This window comes from Stegodyphus dumicola, chromosome 6 (assembly GCF_044657685.1).
Source record: "Stegodyphus dumicola isolate Sdum_Otavi_A_Nest chromosome 6, ASM4465768v1".
Taxonomy (NCBI): domain Eukaryota; kingdom Metazoa; phylum Arthropoda; class Arachnida; order Araneae; family Eresidae; genus Stegodyphus; species Stegodyphus dumicola.
Window position 1 is genome coordinate 167,129,042 of NC_140773.1, and position 20,139 is coordinate 167,149,180.

General features: G+C 30.8%; 1 protein-coding gene across 1 annotated transcript in view; it reads right to left on the bottom strand.

Annotated features, from left to right (window-relative positions):
• The window catches only part of LOC118183848 (116 kDa U5 small nuclear ribonucleoprotein component), a 104,203-nt gene that overhangs the window by 75,758 nt on the left and 8,306 nt on the right, over positions 1-20,139 (bottom strand). The window contains exons 3-8 of the mRNA XM_035353453.2: positions 15,879-16,032; positions 11,561-11,639; positions 8,122-8,197; positions 2,256-2,321; positions 2,133-2,168; positions 1,951-2,041 (exon numbers count right to left, since the gene is read on the bottom strand). Coding sequence (XP_035209344.1) covers positions 1,951-2,041; positions 2,133-2,168; positions 2,256-2,321; positions 8,122-8,197; positions 11,561-11,639; positions 15,879-16,032 — 502 coding nt within the window. The remainder of the gene's footprint in view (positions 1-1,950; positions 2,042-2,132; positions 2,169-2,255; positions 2,322-8,121; positions 8,198-11,560; positions 11,640-15,878; positions 16,033-20,139) is intronic.

Sequence of the window (20,139 nt, forward strand, 5' to 3'; positions counted from 1 at the left end):
ATGATATATTAAGTACCCTTTTGGGGGGCAAAATTTTTAGTAATAACATCTCTGAACTTATTAGAACTTATCAGCACCATATTTCCTAAATAAACCTAGAAAATAACAATATATAAATTTCTACCCCTTTAAATATACAGTTTTTCTAATCCCATGTCTGAACACTTAAGACAAATTCCACTTACAGGTTGGTTAAATTCAGTGTTCACCATGGAAGTCAATAAAAGAATTAGATTTGATATCCAGATGTAGTTACAAAATGCAAAATTTGATATTTAGATGTAGTACACAAATTAAGAGTGTTTATTTATTCAGCTGAATGTATGTAAGCTACAGAAGGGGAAATTTTTCATGGAATTTTTCAGAATTGGATTTAACTCAGTTATTTAATTGTGCCATTGCATATCTATGTACCTCTGAAAAGAGATGCATTCACAGAGCATTTCCTTTGAAGACTCGTATTTACAATGACAAAAATACACATCACGTTGACAATTTATTTTACACAGAGCATTAAAAAAATTAAAAATTTAAATAACAAGCACTTAAAAGGAACAAAAGAAAAATTCATGGATACAGCAACGAAAACGATACAAAAGTTTTACAGATTTAACCAACAGTCACCTCTGACAGCTATAACTGATTTGAATACTTTTGAATGACTTTTTTTTCGTAAAAATGCTTTCTAAAACCATTTTATTCTTTTATGTGCAGCCTCACATTTAAAATTTATATTAAGGCAATTTATCACTAACACTTTAAAATTTGTCTTCAAAGAAATAACTATTTAATATTAGCTCCCGAAATACATTTAGACAATTTAAATATCTTTGTAGTATTATAATTTCAACAACATATTTTCATGTATTATTTCATGTATTTATGTCATGTACATATAGCCATTTTACACAAGGCGCCATATACAGTCAAAAGTCCTTAATTTGGACACCCATAATCCGGAATGATCTATAATCCGGACCTCAAAGCTAAAAACTTTCTGTGCATGCGCCGCGTTGACACATGCGCATAGGCGTTTACGTGTGAGCGTAAGACCTTTACGACTGCGCATATGCGTGTGCGCACGCGCAGAATACGTTTTCGCATGCGCGTTTTATGTATAACGGACGGTATAAGCTAAAATTATCTAATTATCTATTTAAGTTAATGTTGATGATTGCGTTGTTCCTTAATCTTCAATTTGGATCCGTCTTATTATTTTTTGCAGACTGTAAGAGCAATTTTATAAAAGTAAACTTGAACTTTCGATTATGTCAAATAGAATTTCCGATGCTGGAGCTCCCAAAGGATCTACAAAATGAAAGTATGTTTCGATGTCCATCAAACAAAAAGTGGAATTGCTGCAAAAAATGGATAAAGACATGAAGAAGGTGACAGAGAGGTTAGTGAAAACGAAAAAATTTCGATTGACAAGTTAGTCGGTATTCTCGGCACAGCAATTACGGAACTTGAACAGTGGAACTTTGTAACTGAACAAGAAATTATGTCTGTTTATAGAATTAAAGAGAAAGTATTATCACATAAAACAAAGCAACTTAAACAACTTACATTGAAAGAAATGTTTAATAAAGTAAACAAATAAATATTAAGCTTTCTTTTTGTAAATTTTGATATCCTTTAGATCATAATTGTTCTTTATTTTATAAATTACGGTTTCATATTTTTAATTTTAGAATTTCTGCATGCCATCTAACGAGATTTAAACTGATGATCTATAATCCGGAAAAATCGATAATACGGAATCGCCAAAGTCCTGACGAGTCCGGATTAACAACTTTTGACTGTATATAAGAAACCAGCAATAAAAAATGCAGGGCCAGTTTGTGAGCTGTTTTACGTTTGAAGTACTTTACTGAAAGTGTATCAGTGTAAAAACTTTAGTAACTGCAAATTGTATGAAACAATCTGCTCACAAGACACAAAGTTACTTACCAGGCGTATCAAAAACATTCATAAGAAAAGATTTTCCCTTTAGATCTGGTAGCACAAATGTCACAGGAGTAGCTTTAATACTCACACCACGCTGATAAAGTAAAAAGTATAAAAAATAAATAATAAACAATTACATAGCACCATTTGAAACTTAATTCTAAAGAGAAATAAAAACACCTTACCTCTTGTTCTGTATACAGTGTATCAGTGTAACGCAGCTGAAATTTTTTTTAATTAAAATTTAATTTTAAGAACTATTAAATGAATAAAAAAACATTTTAACAATAAAGCTATTAAATACTCACATTTGAACCTTCTCTAGCTTTCATATCAGGATGTGTCTGCTCTATCAAGCAATCAACAAATGATGTCTGAAATGAAATAGGAAAAGTTAGTGCTATTGTAAAATGGAAAATAATTTACAATTATATTATACAGTGGAAATGTCTATTGTGGGTCAAGAATATGCAGCTGAAAAAGAAAATTTCATGCAAATATGAAAGGACACTTGCTTTGCATATAAATGAATTAAATTGGATTGAATGCAACAGTTGAATAAAATAGACCAAAAAAAAAAACATGATTTAATATTAATATTGCAAAATCTAAACATAAGATACATTTGATTATAATTTCTTTCACACTTTCAGCCTCAGTTATTAAATATTTTATTATAATCTTCAGAAGATTTTCATAAAACAACAAACGAAGAACTTTCAAAATCATTGCAACTATTGAATAATTATACAAATTAATTTCTTTAATGAATTAGGACATTACTTTAATGTAACTGTTTAACCATGCAGGGTTATTCAAAATGATTGCATGAATTTGTATGCTTTATTTTTTCAATTTAAAAACACAATGTGACAATTAATTTATGAAATAAAAAGAAAACTGTTTAAATTTGGTACTAGTCCATTTCTGGAACCGTAACCAAAATCACCAAACTGTTATTGCTTAATTACTTGTGATAGACGTAACACAATTAATGAGTTTAATTTCACACAATTCAAGAAATAAATATTTATTTAAAGCATGTCTTCCTTGCCACGGATTTCACAATTTTGGAATTCCCATGGATGAAAAGTCTGTGACTGGTTTATTTCAAACAAGAAGCATCATCAAAAATAAACAGTTGCATTTGAAAAATCATAAAATGATACTGAGTTTTGAACCATGCCATAAATGGCATTTGCAAACTTGCAATGAGAGAAAAGGACTGCGAAAGAAAAATGGTTTCACGGTTATAAAATCCTTTTCCTCACAATCAAGAGGTTGATTTATTTCTGGCGCCAGGAGATGACAACAATTGAAATTAGTAAATTACAACTTAAGATGAACCAAAATACAACTCTTAATTGGAACAGTTACGAGCAGGAAGTTTGCACAGCAGCTTTAAACCTTTGCAGCATGGTGAGCCAGTCTGGGCACATCTAAAAATTTCCTTCTGTACGCATAGCAAAATTGAATGAAAAAGGATTTATAGGTTACTGTAGGTTAATCTGAAACTTCTTTACTTATAGTAGATGGCAGCCCAACACAAACAAGTCCATATATTTTAGCTATGTTTAGTTTTTAAAGACCCTCATTTTCCAAAGAAACCTTCCAGATATTTTTTAGGATATAAAATGAATTGTTTGAAAAGAAATTTCTATATTATTTTCTTGGATGTATGCTAATCTTCTTATTCTATATTAGTTTAAAATTTTTACCTTGAAATCTTGCCTAAAATTGAACGGCGAACATCACGTGTGCCCCTAGTGGACTCTCTGAGAGACTAGGACAAGACCGTATCTTTGCAGCTCATTTCTGTGTTTCATTTCCTGTTTTCCTCTTCCTTTTTTTTTTTTTTTTTTTTTTTTTTTTTTTTTTTTTTGAGGGGAGTTTTGGTTATCAACTAAGAAATTGTTCGGGGTGATGTTCTGAAGGTCAGGGGTAATTTTATCAGTTAGCTGTTTGGTTTTTCACTAGAGCAGTTCTTTTTTCTCTTTCATTCAAACAAGTTTTGTAAGCGCTATGTTTAATAGTTTTGAGTTGCAGATGTTTACTTTATTTTATTTTATAGCTTTTAATTTCAAATTGTAGATATAATATTGGTTTATTTTTTTTTCAGGTTTTTAATTATTTTCCAAATGGATCGGAGAGAGAGCTGACCATTTCTGAAAGTGCACTAATTTCAATACTGAATGTGCTACACGAATTGCTTTCAGATAGTGAATCTGATACAGATCCTGGTACATGTGCAAAACATGCAATATTGGGTTGAGCTTTTTCAAAGGTGGTGTCACTTTCTTCGAAAAGTACCACCATGAAAAAAATATAGATGAAACTGTAATTATGAAATGTAAATATATAGCCTAGTATTTTTTTTTTTTTTTCTATTCATATGCATGCAATAACACACAAACATGAAATGGGTATTTTATCTCCTGGGACAGTGTTTGTTATTTTCTTCATGGTCATAAAATACAGTTTTATGACTTGTGAGTAAAAGCGTGATGAATGCAATATCTTACTTTTACTTTTTGAATTAATGCATATATGAACTTCAGTATCTTGAATACCTTAATTTCAAATTTCTAAGCACATTGAGGGTAAATTATTCTCAACATTTTTGGTATTAAATCAATATGTTTTCCCATTTTAACAGTATTCATTTTTACTTCCCTGCATGAAGTAAAGGAAATATTGGAATCCCGAAAAATTATGGGTATCATATTTCAACGAAAATATCCATTTCAACCATACTCGAAAGAATTTGAACAATGTTTTTGAGCAACATCTGTACATATGGAGAGAACAACGGATTGTTTTTGCCATAAAGGATTGTAAAGTGTATTCAAAAGAGATTTTTTCCTTGACGTCTGTATATACGTACATATCTTGCATAACTCAAGAACGATTAGCCATAGAATGCTGAAATTTTGTAAATGGGACTGCTACAACATGTAGTTGTGTGCCTCCCTTTTTCACTGCAATCGGTTGCATCAATCATATATAAATATATATATATTTTCCGACTCTGCTACCTGACTCAGTGAACTTTTTTTTAAAATTCTTATATGTTGATAAATTGTGCATTTTTTGCTTTAAAAGTGATTGAATTCTGTAGTTTTTATGTTCCGGTTAAAGTTTTTATGCCTTCAGCTAACTGCATGTAATTGTTGTAGAATTATCAATAATTTAAAACTTTTAAGTGGCGAGTTAAGCATAACAAACTGCCATTCATTTATACTTAACACTCAATAGAATAGTGAATTCAGTTTCTGCACCTTCAATGTCTTTTTTGCCAAGTGGGATCAAAAGTAAACTTCCAGTTTTGTACACTGAAAAATCTGCCTTCTTGCCCGCTGGCTGAATTTTGAGTAGAAACTGTAATTTTAATTGTAAAAATATATATATTTTTTACCTGTTTTGACTGTATTTGGTGTTTTATATTTTTCTGTATTTTATAATTCTAAATAAATATGTTTAGAGTTTTTTTTTTTTTTTTCTTTGCCGCAAAGTGGGAACTGAATTAAATGAATGAGAAATATACCTCTAATGAAATGCAAGGAAATAAATTTAAATGAAATGCAGCAAAAAATGTGTATAATTTAACAGGCCATACAAGGAAGTCACATCAACTTTTTTTAAAAGTTTTGTTATCTCAAATTTCAGATTCCTGCATAACAGCAACAAATAAGCAGTTGAATCTCTACATTTTTCTAGGAAACATTCAGCAGTTCCCTTTGTTTATTTGTAATTATTAAGGTTCCCACTGTCGGCCACGATTCTTCATTTCTGTACATATTAAAAGGGAAAAAATTCAAAAGAATTTTCTAAGACATTTAACTTTCCACATAATGATGGCTGAGCTATAATTTATAATTTCTTTCACTTCACAAAGATGAACTCTCTTAGAAATGCAAGAATTCAGTTGACATTCCTGCAGATTCCATACATGTTTGCATCATAGTCCTGAAGAATACTGCAGAAATAAGCTAAATGCTTCCAATACAACGAAAAGATGAAATATTAAAACCTTTGCAGAAAAAACTATCTGCTGAAGAAAATGCTTCAAAATTCGGAATACCTCTTGCAAATACAACAAAGAATAAAGAGTTGTAAAATTTATAATTACATCAAAAAGGTATGCAAAATTTGAAAATTAGAATACCCAGGTGTAGAAGTATGCGTGTGGAAGTTTCAGTAACACTGCAATCACAGTTACAAGTAGTAGTTTAATGCTGCAGAAGAAAGCTACAATTTAACCGTGCAGCTTGATTGCATCAGCAATGAATTTAAAGCTAATAAGAATGGCTCAAAAACTTCAAAAAGCAGGAAATCATAAAATTTCCCCCGAAGTTTTCATGGAAATTAAAATTAAATATAAAGTTGTAGCCTATAGGGCTAACATATGCTGAAACTCTGGTGAAAATAAAAGCTCATCCAGATAATGATGAGGCATTGTTTACAGTTCTATTAAATTAAAAAAAAAATTAAAACTAGAATTAAACTTTAAACTATCCATTTGTCTGAAATTCAAGAACATATCTTTTCATGAATGTGCATTTTCAAAGTAGCCAAACTATAGAACTATAAAAATTTAAAAACCCAGAATGTTTGGGAAATGGACAGATCAAAATTTTCAATATTTGCATCGAGAATTTTTTTAAATTCAAACTGGTGAAATCAGTTACAGTCAAAAGTCGTTAATCCGGACTCGTCGGGTCTTCGGCGATTCCGGATTATAGATAATCAGTTTAAATCTGGTAAGATGGCATGCAGAAATTACAAAATTCAAAATATGAAACCGTAATTTATGAAATAAAGAACAATTATGATCTAAAGGATATCAAAATTTACAAAAAGAAAAAGCTTAATATTTATTTGTTTACTTTATTAAACATTTCTTTCAATGTAAGTTGTTTAAGTTGCTTCGTTTCATGTGATAATACTTTCTCTTTAATTCTATTAAACAGACATAATTTCTTGTTTAGTTACAAAGTTCCGCTGTTGAAGTCCTATAATTGCTGTGTTGAGAATACCGACTAATTTGTCAATCGAAATTTTTTTTGTTTTCAATAAGCTCTGGGTACTTTCTTCACTATCGGAAGCGAATTATAATGACGAGGAATTTGATTTAAATCATATGAAAGACGGAGTACATCGAGATGAAATACTACATTTAGTAAGGAATTATAAGCCAAATAAAATAAAAACATCTGCCCTGAAGATAAGGATAGTGCTGACAGATCAACTTCCAATTCATTGCCCGCCGTGGCGTGAAACTGATAAACAGATTTCGGATTTCGAAACATACTTTCACTTTGTAGATCCTTTACATATTAGTAAATATATATCGGAAATTCTATTTGACATAATCGAAAGTTCAAGCTTACTTTTATAAAACTGCTCTAACAGTCTGCAAAAAATAATAAGCCGGATCCAATTCGAGATTAAAGAACAACGCAATGTGCAACATTAACTGAATTAGATAATTTTAGCTTAGCTTATACCGTCCATTACACATTAAACGCACATGCGCACACACATATTCGCAGCCTTAAAGGTCTTACGCACACTCGTAAATGCCTATGTTCGCGCATGCGCAGAAAGTTTGTAGCTTTGAGGTCTGGATTATAGATCATTTCGGATTATGGGTGTCCGAATTAACGACTTTTGACTGTATTTGAAAATGGGCATTATATAAGAAAAATATGATTTATGAAAATAAGTAGAAATCATATATTTAAAACAAATTATTTATTTTTCATTAATAAAACACGCTATACACAGTTTGGCAACATACAAAGTTTGAATACGAGTTTCACCCATGGGGTAGATTGTTTGCAGTTCCATTTTATTACTATGAATTTCTTTAACTTCATAGGACATAATGTGTTCTGGTAGTGGTTGAAGGATTAATTACTTTCACACACCAATTTTATAAATTTCTAATTTCTTTATAATAGGATTATTATAACCTTCATAATAAAATTAGGATTAAACAATATAAAATCTCAATATTAGACAGTGCTCAGCAACACCACTTTGAAAAATATATAAACATCAAGATTATCAAATATCAGCATGAAACAAAAAGATTATTTTTTAATTCTTCAAACTTAAATAAAAATTTATTCCTGAGATATAATGAAATAAATTACTTAAAATTTGACTAACCTTTCCATGATGAAGATGGCCTATCAAAGCAACATTCCGTATTAAATCTGTATTATCCATTAAATCAGCCAAAAATCTAAGAAACAAATAAAATTACAATTAGCCATAAATAAATTTTGGTTTTAAAGAAATTTATGCATACAATGAAAATTCTTTCATATCTCATTCTATTTCATTTAGTTCAATATCTACAGTGCAGAAAAATTTCTAAGCACTATTAACCTTTTCCAGACAGGTGTCCCAAACATACATTTCCTACGAATGTCTCACGACCAAGCCTCCTACCTATGCATCACTGGAGAATGAGCTTGTGCATTTTACGCTGAACCATTTTTTAAAGACCTCTAGATGGCGTCTTGTGTTTATTACTTTTGAAATCTAAAAAACAACTGAGCATAGTTTTAGGATCCTTATCTTCAATTTGATCACATTCTACCTAACTTTGGTATCAGCTGTCGTAGGGGAAGAGGGAAAATATAATGCAAACAAACAGAGCCTGGCTCTTTCACTCGCCAAGTGATATAAACATTCGCATTTCTGATGTCCCTTCAAATCCTTTTTTTTTTTTTTTTTTCCATTACTGTGTAGGGTCTTTATGCTATGCTTTTCATTGCTTTTATTGCTTAAATTTTGCACATTTCCCTTTTTATTTCGGAAACCTTTATTTCAGTTTACTATGGCAAGAAAATGTTGTTTATCTGAGGAAAGATATATTCACATGGTAAATGAGCCAATTAGTGACATGGAGAGTGATGATTCATTTTCTGAAGAGTTAGACAGTGATATTTCCGATGATTCTAACATGGACGTTTTGTCAGAGACTGAGCTCACTGAGTACCTGCCTTCCACTTCCCATGAAAGGTTTTGCTACTTCATCTTGTAAATAGTCTTTCTTGTATGTTTTAATTAATTTTAAAATTTATTAATGTATTTTGTGAATTAAAACTTTGGAATAATTTGAATAGAACTTCTGAAAAATTTTTCTCAAAGCAAGGAAAAAAATTATATACTATCATGTAATGTACAGGAAAATGATTATTAAATGCTAATTTTAATACATCTGATAGCTTAAGTTATAGTCTAAAATGGTATCTAAAATTATGACACAAGGACTTTCTTTATGTGTGATCTTTTCTTATAAAGTTAGGTTTTGAAAGGCAAAACCCCCGTCCTGTGTGAGTATTCCTTTCGACTCCCATCTATCGCCAAAATACCTTTACATATCTTATATGATAATTTAGCAATATGCTTATTGCTGATAAACTTGTATCAATGAAAATTTAAGGCAAATTTAATATTTTAGAAGGAGGGAAAAAAACACAAATGCATTTATTTTTAGTGGACTTTTAACAGTTCCAAGAAACAAACAAAACTCATTTGATTCTAATGTTGCCCATTCCAAATAGAAAATGACTATTTTACAACAAATACTCTTACAATGAATTTCTATTCAATTCAAATTTTGTGAAAACCGTATCCCTGTCACTTTGGAATGATCTGTATTACTGTTACTTTGAATCAATTCTTATGTATATGCTGTATTTTTGTTACTTATGAATGGTTTTAATTAACTGATTTTGGTATAATCTAATTATATATATGTACACACACACACACACAAGGATTTGTAAATAGTATCCTAGTTCTTCTATGCTAACAGGGAAATTCTGGCATTTTAAGAACATAAAAACAAAGGAGGCAGAATTTGCAGTCTAATTTTTCAGACATGACAGCTGATTAAATAGAACTCACTTGCAATGACTTGTGAAATGATAAAAGAACCTGCACATTTTAAGAGTTGGTCACATTTACTTTTAGTTACCCCAAAATACTCACTACTTATAAGAAGGTTTTCACACAAAATCCAAATAATGGATTTTACTACTCAAATTCCTATTTACTATCTAAACACTATTGCAGACATTAAAAGAAAACCTTATGCTTCCTAGATGTAAAGTCCACTTCACAATGAAAACAATACTTGCTGTAAGGTGTTATAAGAAACAGAATGTTGGCTCTTACTACAAGTAGAATATAAATCTTACACATTAAAAAACTTGATAAAAAGAAACTACAGGGTGTTTCAAAGCTTATCATTCAAATTTCATGGGGAGGTGGAGAAGACATCAGGAAATCGATTTTACATAGGAAAGTATGTCTGCAAACGTCATCTACATAAACAAAATGGACAAGTAAAGTTAATACAAGAAAACAGTACAGCTAAGTGGTAAGGATGTGACCATTATTCCAACAAGTTAAAGGTTCACAGTAGGTGTTCAAAATGGAGCCTATTTACATGAACACAGGGTTCATCGTGCTGTTGCATTAACTGCCGAACATTTGTAAAAATACCTGGCATATCATGGACAGTTCCTGCAGTGACGACTATTCGGGCAGCAAGGCCCATTTCACTGTCGACAGTGACTTCTTGTACCGTGCGAGTTGTCGCATAAGCCCACACATGTGAATTGCGTGTACTGAACACACCTTCATGAGTGAATGAAGCTTCATGTGTAAAAAGAAGACAAGCTGGAAAACTGGGGTCTACGGCATCTTTCTGCATGAACCATTGTGCAAATTCCACAAGCTTCGGTTAATCGTTAGGATGCAGTAACTGCACTCTTTGCAGATGGTAAGTATGCACACATACCTCATGCAGTATCCACCACACTGCTGAAAGAGAGACTGCAAGCTGCTGAGAAATAGCTTGTGCACTATTAATGGGCTTGTTCTACGACGTTGACAGTCCGCATCAGTTGTCTTTTCCCTGTACCTTACATGTTGCTGCGCAGTGAACCACGTTCGCACAGATTGCGATGCACACATTTGATGCTGTGATATTCTCGCTAGTTTTTGATGCATAAAAAGATTCATCTTATCACTAGTAAGTCAACTCGTACACTGATGACAGCAGGAGCGGTCGGCAAGCTGTGCACTGGTTGGGTACACACAGCGCCCTCGTGTACATTTGCGGACACGCTTTCCTACAGGAAATTAGTTCAATGACGTCTTCCCTACATCCCCATGAAATCTGAACGATAAGTTTTGAAACACCCTGTATGCAAGAAAAGAAACATAACAATATAAAATTAGGCAAAGGTCAACCTGAAATTGAAGCTGATTTTACATTAAAATTTAACAGTGGTCATGGATTTTTTCTTTCTTAAACTAAATATCTTGGGAAAACGGGTTCAATGCCTGTCTCGCTTGAAACTGATGGAGGTTTTCTATACAACTACAGTCAATCCACAATAGATTTTTGCTTATTTTACATTTAAGCATATCTTTTTAAAAGCGTTGAATCACAAACTTTTTTTTTTCTCTTTTACTACAAATGATATAAAATTATTAGCAAACATTAATATGCTGAAAGTTTCTGGCTTCATAGCGTATAGTTACAGGTAAAATAAGGATGATATACTTAACAGCAAATACTTACTCTAAATTGTATTTAGTGTTTGGAAGATCCTGCTCTGCATATGCGAATTTCTTTCGCTTAACTGGTGCAATGATAGGTTCTAAAAAAAAATAAGAGTTTTTAATATAGAACTAGCTTTCATGATTAATTTAAAATATTAATATCTTTCATCTATCTATCAATTAATATCATTTCAAACAGAATTTAAATATCAAAGATTTTTTTGGGGGGGGAGAATAACAGCAAAACATATTTTCTATATGTGTATATTTAAGGTGAATCTTTTTACTTCCTTGTACGAAGTAATAAGGAAGTATTGTAATCGCAAAGTTTCAGGCATCGAATGCAGTTTAACGATGTTTTTGCATGACATCTGCATGTAAGGACAGGATAAAGGACTCTTTCCCCTCAAAAAAAAAATTGCAAAACTAATTTAAAATGAATTCTGAAGAGAATTTTTCGTGGCATCTGTATGAATGTATCTCCATAACTCAAAAACGAGTAGCCTCAGAATGTTGAAATTTTGTATATAGAACTGCTATAACATGTAGATGTGCGCCTTGTATTTTGGTTGCTATTGGCCACACCAAAAGTATATAAATATATGTATATATATATCCACTCTGTTACTCGGCTTAGTGATCTCAGTTTTTTTACTCTTATATGTTTGTAAATTGTGCATTTTTAGCTTTAAAAATGATTGAATTATGTTGTTCTTATCTTCTGGTTAAAGTTTTTATGCCTTTAGTAAATCTGTATGCAATATTTATAGAATTATCAACAATTTAAAAGTTGTTTAAGCGCCGTTAAGCCTAATAATTTTTTCCATGTCGGCCATTGCTTGTTTACACTTGAAACAGCAGAAGAGTAGATTAGTTGCCGATCTAGAAAAAGTAAGCTTCACAATATCAAAGATAATGTCTTTTTTTATTATTGCGAATTAAATCATGCTTAATCCATCCTGCAATTTATTCAAGGAAATAAGTGTTTAAGATTTACTTCAGAATTTTCAATAGAAATCTTGAGTCTTAATGTATTTTTGCCTTGTCTCGAAGTAAAAACTAAATTGAATGAGAAATACTGAATCGTCTGTTTCTTTCTTTTTTGTTGTTGTTTGTTTGTTGTTGTTCTTTGCTTAATTTCTTTTGTACATCGTTTTAGATTTATTATAGTATTTGAATAGAACAATTAGATAATTCTTATGATATAAATTCTGTGCATTCCGAGTTAAAAAATGAACGAAATGAAATGCTGTTAAGTGAACCTACGGCCATAGTGTCACTATGGTAAACAAATATAGTGAATTTTAAAGAGTGCATTTAATCTATTGCGGTTTATGCGCTATAAACGAAGTAGATTTAATTCAATCCAATAAATTTAAATGAAATGCAAGAAAAAATGGGTATAATTTAATATTCCGTACTAGGGAGTTATGTGGTGCACTCATCAGATTCTTTAACTTTATCATCACTATATACAAATACATTTCTTTAAAATTACAGCTTTTCATAAAGGCCAAAACAAAGACTGAAAATAAATTAAATAGGACTTTTGCAGACAACCTGTCTGCTTTATCCATTGCAGCTCGAATGGAAGGGCACATATGATGTACTTTGTGAAAAAAAAAATCTGCCTGAAATTTCAGTCACTGTAGCTGTGACTTCCTCTTCCCATCCATGCAGAAATGTCTTATTTTAATGTAAACAAAAGCAGTCAGGATTGTAAACATGCAAGAATATCTTTTCAAATAACAGTTAATAAGGGGTGAAAATGTATATACCTTATTTTTTTCAGGCAGTATAATGTGGTGTATATATATATATATATATTACACTGAAACTGAACAATAAATACAAGTGACAATTAACAAATACTAATTTTATTCAAAATTCTAAGTAACTATATTTATATACTATTATAGGCTATAAATAGTGAAACGTTATGAGAAATAAAATTTATAGATCGTGAAAGTTAGCTATTATCAAACCATGAAAATTAGTGAAGGCCCTACCAAAGTTGAGTCAACATATTATTCTGTTGATTGTGAAAGTTAGCCATCATCGAACCATGAAAATTAGTGAAGACCCTACCAAAGTTGAGTTAATCATTTTTGCAAATTTTGGAAGGAACTGAAGCATTTTTTTTAATAAGCAATCAATATTTCTGGCCTACTTCCTTTTTGCACTTCATAAGTTTTTCATTGATTTCTACTGCTTTGTTAAGACTTTCAATTTCCTTGGAAATTTTGCTTAGAATGCTATAAATTTTCTGAAGGCAGTTGTTCAAATCTATTACTGTTCTTGTTCATCAATTTTAACTAACCATATTATATCTAATACACACTTATTTGATAGCAAGATCACATAAGTGAAAATAACTGTTGGCAATCCCAAATTTTGATCTACCCCCCCCCCAACTGCAAGAAAAAAGTATAACAATAACAGCTAGTTTCTATCTTTAACATGACTTATTGAGAACCTATCTGTATTGTATATAATGAAAGTGAGACAATATGAGTGTATTTTGCTTATTCATAAGTGGTTTTGAGATAATATGCAAGTATCTACATTATTAATTTAAAACAAAGTATGCAATATCCATGCCAATAACAAGTGATCCACTAAGTTTTATATTCCTGAAGCATAAAGCTTTGAGTCCCCCCCCCCTTTTTTTTTTCAAAGTTTCAAATCCTTAGTTCTTTGGGGTTTCAAGACTTATGGCAGAATATTGGAAACAATAATAAAATTAATTATTTTACTTTTCACTTTTTACAAATTGAACGGTCAATGCTTCCCCACAATTTTTCAGCTGTTTGATAATTAATATACCGAGTCATTAAAACTCAACATTAAGGTAAATTTACACTATTATTTTACCTATTTATTCTATTAATATTTAAAATTATATAAGCTATTTACTTTACATCAAGTTACATTCTTAATAATATAATACAGCAGTTAAGAGATAAAATTTTAAAAGTATTGAATTGTAACAAGAAATGGAACGGGATTGTTACAAGAATAGAATAATTGTAACAAGAAATGGAATAAATCCTAAATTTTCTCAAATCTGAATTCTCTTGAATATTATAAATTTATGAAAAAAATAATAACAAGAAATAACTTTCTTTTTTCTGGCTTAATAATAATACACAGACACACATAAATAAAAGGGGAAAAAACACATTGAACATTAAAAATGCTCAATTAATAAAGTTTGATACCTCAGTTTAATGAACAACAAATCTAAGAACAATCTTTGCAAGTATTGCTGTATTTAGTAAGACTGTACAAATGAATTTTAATAAATGATGTACATAATTAAAATTTCTGAATCTTGAGGTTCATTTTTTTTCAATATAATATAAAACAAGTGTAAATAAGATTATTTCAAGTGTTAACACATGTAAACACTAAACACAGAATACTAAATTCCTTTCAGAGAATTTAGAGTGTGGTATCATTTCCATGAAGTGATACTGCTGGCCCAAATCAACTGAAGTGTCAAGTACTATTTGCATCCTCTCCTTTATATGAATACCTGTATTGAATATAAACAAAAGAAATCTTACCATTTAATGATTTTTAGCCTAGAATTAGGAAGATTTCAATGGTGAAAAAACCAAGGAGATTCAAACCTGAAAACTGTTTTCAAATCTGTAAACTTTTCACAAGTTTAAGAGATTGAAGGATCCAGAATTTGAATGTCTCATTCTTAACTTTAATACAGTCACTATCAGGGAAATTTAAATTGAATATTATTGCCAGTTCAATAAAAAGGACACAATTTTTACAATTAAATCACTCAAAATTACATGACAAACTGAAAGTACTCTCAGATGATTAGTTGTAGGGAAAGAAAACTGGGAGACTTGGGCTGGCCCCGGACTGTTCTCCCTCAAAATTGGGGCAGTGCTGCACAGTTAGTGCAGCGAGACTGTACTTATACAGCTTATGGTAAAATTCTGATGTCCCACCCACTTAAATCCATATCTATTTATAGCTTTTTTCGTTGATTCACATTAATCAAAGGAGAAAAGCAATAATTCTGCTCTGTTTCATAATGAAAAATCAAATCAATTTTAACCAAAGCACGATTTTAAAAATGAAACATGTCCAGTAGCCTAGGTCTAGATTTACCTGTGGTTAACAGGTAACATTACTTTAAAATATTACACAATGCAGTAATTGTGTTATACAAAGAAAATAATAAAACTTCTATTAAATGACTAATGTCATCCATGGTATGAAAGACAAAAATAAACAAAATGTTTATAGCAGAAAATGTGTTAATAATTTATATTCGGCAATGCACATAACTCAAAATATTTTTTATGAACCTGTCAATGCTTGAGTATCTTCTTCTTGAACTATAGTCTCAACATCTGGGCCATACACTTCTTCTGCGGAAGGATAATATTTTTTATCTTCATGAAGCACTATCTGCATTTGGGGTGCCTCATCTTCATCACGTCCCTCATCCATAGCATCTTCCTAAATTTTGTCATTAAAAAAAAAAGAAGTTTATTAGTTAAAAAAAGTGTCATCAAAAGTTACATATTTGAAATATTCCATAATTTCATTCTTCAAAATTTTATTACATCACATCAATAAGGGAAAAAAATCAAAATACAATAAATATTTTGTCAGAGTTATGAAAAGCAAGAAATGAAATTTTTTTAAGATACAACAACCAAACTTAGATAGTAATGCATAATCATTCAGAAAAGAATCATAGGATCAATGCCTATCACACTTTTAAATTATTGGCTATAACAAGGCTTGGGGGGGGACAAGGAGGAGGAGCATATCTTTGTCAGCTTTGCATGAGTGTTAAAATCATTTCAATCACTCACTATCCATTTGTTTTCACACCCCGAAAAGATGGATCATCAAATCAACATTTTCTTCTTAAAATGGCATGACTTTTTTTTTTTTTTTTTAATTTTATTTCTTCTAAATACTGTACATTTAACTGGACACTATAACATCTCCCAGTTTCTGAGATGGAAAAACTAAGACAGGTTGTCTTTTTTAATTTATTTAAAACTTAACATGGGCTTTCTTGGTAAATTAAAAAGTAACATTGCAGCATTATTATAGGAGAAAAACAAGCCGCCCTAGCTAAGCAATGCGTCTGCATGGGAAAATTTGGGTGCAAAAAGTGATTTTTTTGGTAGTATAGGATTTGTTAACTTCACTCATTTTGGCAGTTGATTTCTTACACACAGCTAGCGCAAATCTTAATTTCAAGAATTTTACTTTGCAGATTTACATGGATGCTGTGGAAGAAGAAGAGGGGACAATGCTGGAAGTGGCTCTCAATCATCTCAAAAAAGAAGAAAAAGTCGAAAGACTGGTAAAAAGTTTTTGTAAGTTATTTGATGAAAAACCTGGCTTCTGCCAGGTTGTTACTCATGCCATAGACACAGGTAATGCCCCTCCAGTCTGGTCTAAGCAATATAGGTATGACCGAGTAAAAGAAAATATCCTAAAATGCTGTATAATAAAATAATTGTGCCTAGCACCAGTCCCTATACAAGTCCCGTAGTACTCTGTAGAAAGAAAAACAATTTACCACCTGTGGATCCGAACTCATGGAGGTTTGCAATTGATTACCACAAGTTAAACAGTATTAAAAATACCCTACATATCCCCTCCTGATAATTGATGAATTTATTTTTAAAATTTTTTCTTCTAAATTTACGACGACACTAGACCTGACATTAGGCTATTTTCAAATCGCTGTGAAACCCGAGGATGTCGCAAAGACAGCTTTCATTACGAAATCAGGTGCTTATGCCTTTTTAAGAATGCCAATTGGCTTAAGCGAAGCTCCGGTTAGATTTCAAAAGGTTATGGATATCGTTTTAAGGCCAGTCTTAGGTAAAAGTACAATAATTTACCTGGATGACATTATAGTCACCAGCGAGAGAGTAGACGAACACATTAAACATTTGGAGGAAGTTTTCACTCTGTTAAATGAGGCTGGCTTCAAGGTAAACCCGAAAAAGTGCAAGTTTGCTGCCAAGGAGCTTCGGTATCTAGGTTATAAAATTTCAAAGAAAGGTATCGAGACCAATAATTCCAAGAAATTAGCGATTAAGTTATCCACCTCCAAACATGGATAAAATTATCCTCCTTTCTCGGCATGTGCTTTTATTATAGAGAATTTATACAAGATTTTGCAAACGTTCTTAAAACACAAGATTGTTGTATTGCCTAATATAGAATGTAAAGAATATGGTTTAGAAACAATTAAGTGGAAAGTGATAGTTCAAAGAAAGATGCAAGAATAAATAACATGATTTATAACCAATTTCATTTGAACCAGAAGTGAACAGTACATGTAGACAACTCTCATTGCAGGAACAGCAGTTCAAAATTCTACTGTATATATATACCCATAGAAGTGTTTTCTTATTAAAATAACCAACATGCAGAGTTGCGATGATATTTAAAAGTTTCATTCATTTTATAAATTTAGTGACTTATCAAGGTAGCCAATTTAACAAGGAAATACCTTTTTCGACTACATAACTTGTCTCTTGATTTTTCAAACTTCTTTAAATCTTCAAAATACTTCCTAATATACTGATGTAAAAATTCACATGTATACAAAACCAGGAAAATTGACAATTCACAGTTAAGTAAACCAAAGAACAACTGCAACTATTTTATGACATTTTATTAGCTCTTTTTATTCAACTAGGATATTTACATATTATCTCATCATCTGTAGTAGTAGCAGGATGCACCCCAATAGCGTGATTTAACACCAATTATAGATGACCATGTCCCTCAGAATTTTGCAGTAGTGACTGATGACCGTTGGTGAAATTTCCACCTCCACCAATGGCAACACCTTCTTAAACAGAAGCCCAACTACGAGATCGTGACATCACAAACTGGCGGCTGACTATCTCTGTTGGTCACCTACTACCTGCCTTTAAACTATATATGTTTTTAAAGCTTTACTAATAGGAGGGTATTATTTTTCTTTTTTTACTTGATATATATTGAAAATATATATTTTCGATTCATTCGCGGATATAATATTGGATAAAATTTCCTTTGCACAAAATATATTATACATTACTCATTTTTGTGTGATCTTATATTGTATGTTTACAGTTAAAACAATGCTTTAAAGTACTGGTTGACTTTTGATAAGGACTTGAGGTAATGTTGGAATCTCTCTCCATACTAATAATATACAAGTCACTTAACTGCATAAAAAATATATAAGAAGGTTGTGTGGAAATATTTTTAAGGATATAATATTATATAAGTAATTTATAATTATATTTTTAAGGATATTATATAAGTTTTTTAATTTTAGCAGGGTAGATTTATAAGCACACATATTTACACGAAAAACCTAAATATTCTAAACCTTTTATTATTTTCACAATATATCCATGCAAAAATTGTGCTGATAATGATTGACTGGGACAATACTTATAACATCCTTATATGAAGACCTAATACTCTGCAGCATAAAAACACAAGCAAAATTAGCACCGTTTTCACAATTATATTTTGCTACATTCCTATTATATTTTCACCTTTGAAATCTAAGAATGGCTTAATGTGAATTTCGTCAACCATTAAAGTGACATATTATTGTTTTCGTCTAAAAAGCGGATTTTTTTCCTTAGCATAATTCAGGAAATTTTCAGAAGTTTGCTCCACTTTAGATCAACATTATATTCAGAACACAATCTTTTCAATATAGAAGGATGTGGCAAAGTAACATATGCACTGTTTCTTAAAAATTTATAGCAATGTGGAGAAACTGAAAACATCAAACTTGATAATATTAACAGATCAGAACTATACCTATTGTTATTTTTATGCGAAACGAGTAATGTCAGCTGCTCAAATATAAACTGAACTACTTTCTTTTTATGTTCAGGAACATTTTTTTCTAATTCACGAAGGCCTTGAGTTACGAATAAAAAAAAGCTGTTTTCATTATTATTACCTTTAATTTTTGCAACTTCTTCAAGCAATGAACAGAGATTATGCACATCATTAATTTTTAAAGGGAATTCACGGTTACTAATTTTTGTTAATGGAATATCTCTAAAATATGCTTCCACTTGCAGATAATCATGGATAACGACTGATGCAGAAATAAAAGGAGCAAATTCTGTGCTTATCTGGAGAAAAAATACAATATTTTCTTTAATCACAACTGTTAAATCATCAGGTATCTTAACACTTTTTAGACATGATGAAAGCTCACTCAGATTACTATAATTACCTAATTACTAATTTTAAAGTAGGATTTCTAGTAATGCAATTTATATTTTAACAAAACAGGTAATAGCAAGCATATGTGTGTTTGTCTTCCACTCGGGAGGGGGGGGAAGAAAAGGATTCTTAGTGACATAAGTTTTAATAATATTTGAATTTTCATGCATTAGGAATTTAAATTATTTCTTGTTTTACGCAAAACTGTGCACTTTATATTACAATTTAAAAAACCATAAGCATATTTATTGCCTTCACAGTTTCTTTAGAAAAACTTTTAATGCCAAAATATATTAAATATTAAGCTAAATAATTTCATTTGCTGCCATATACGTATGAAGT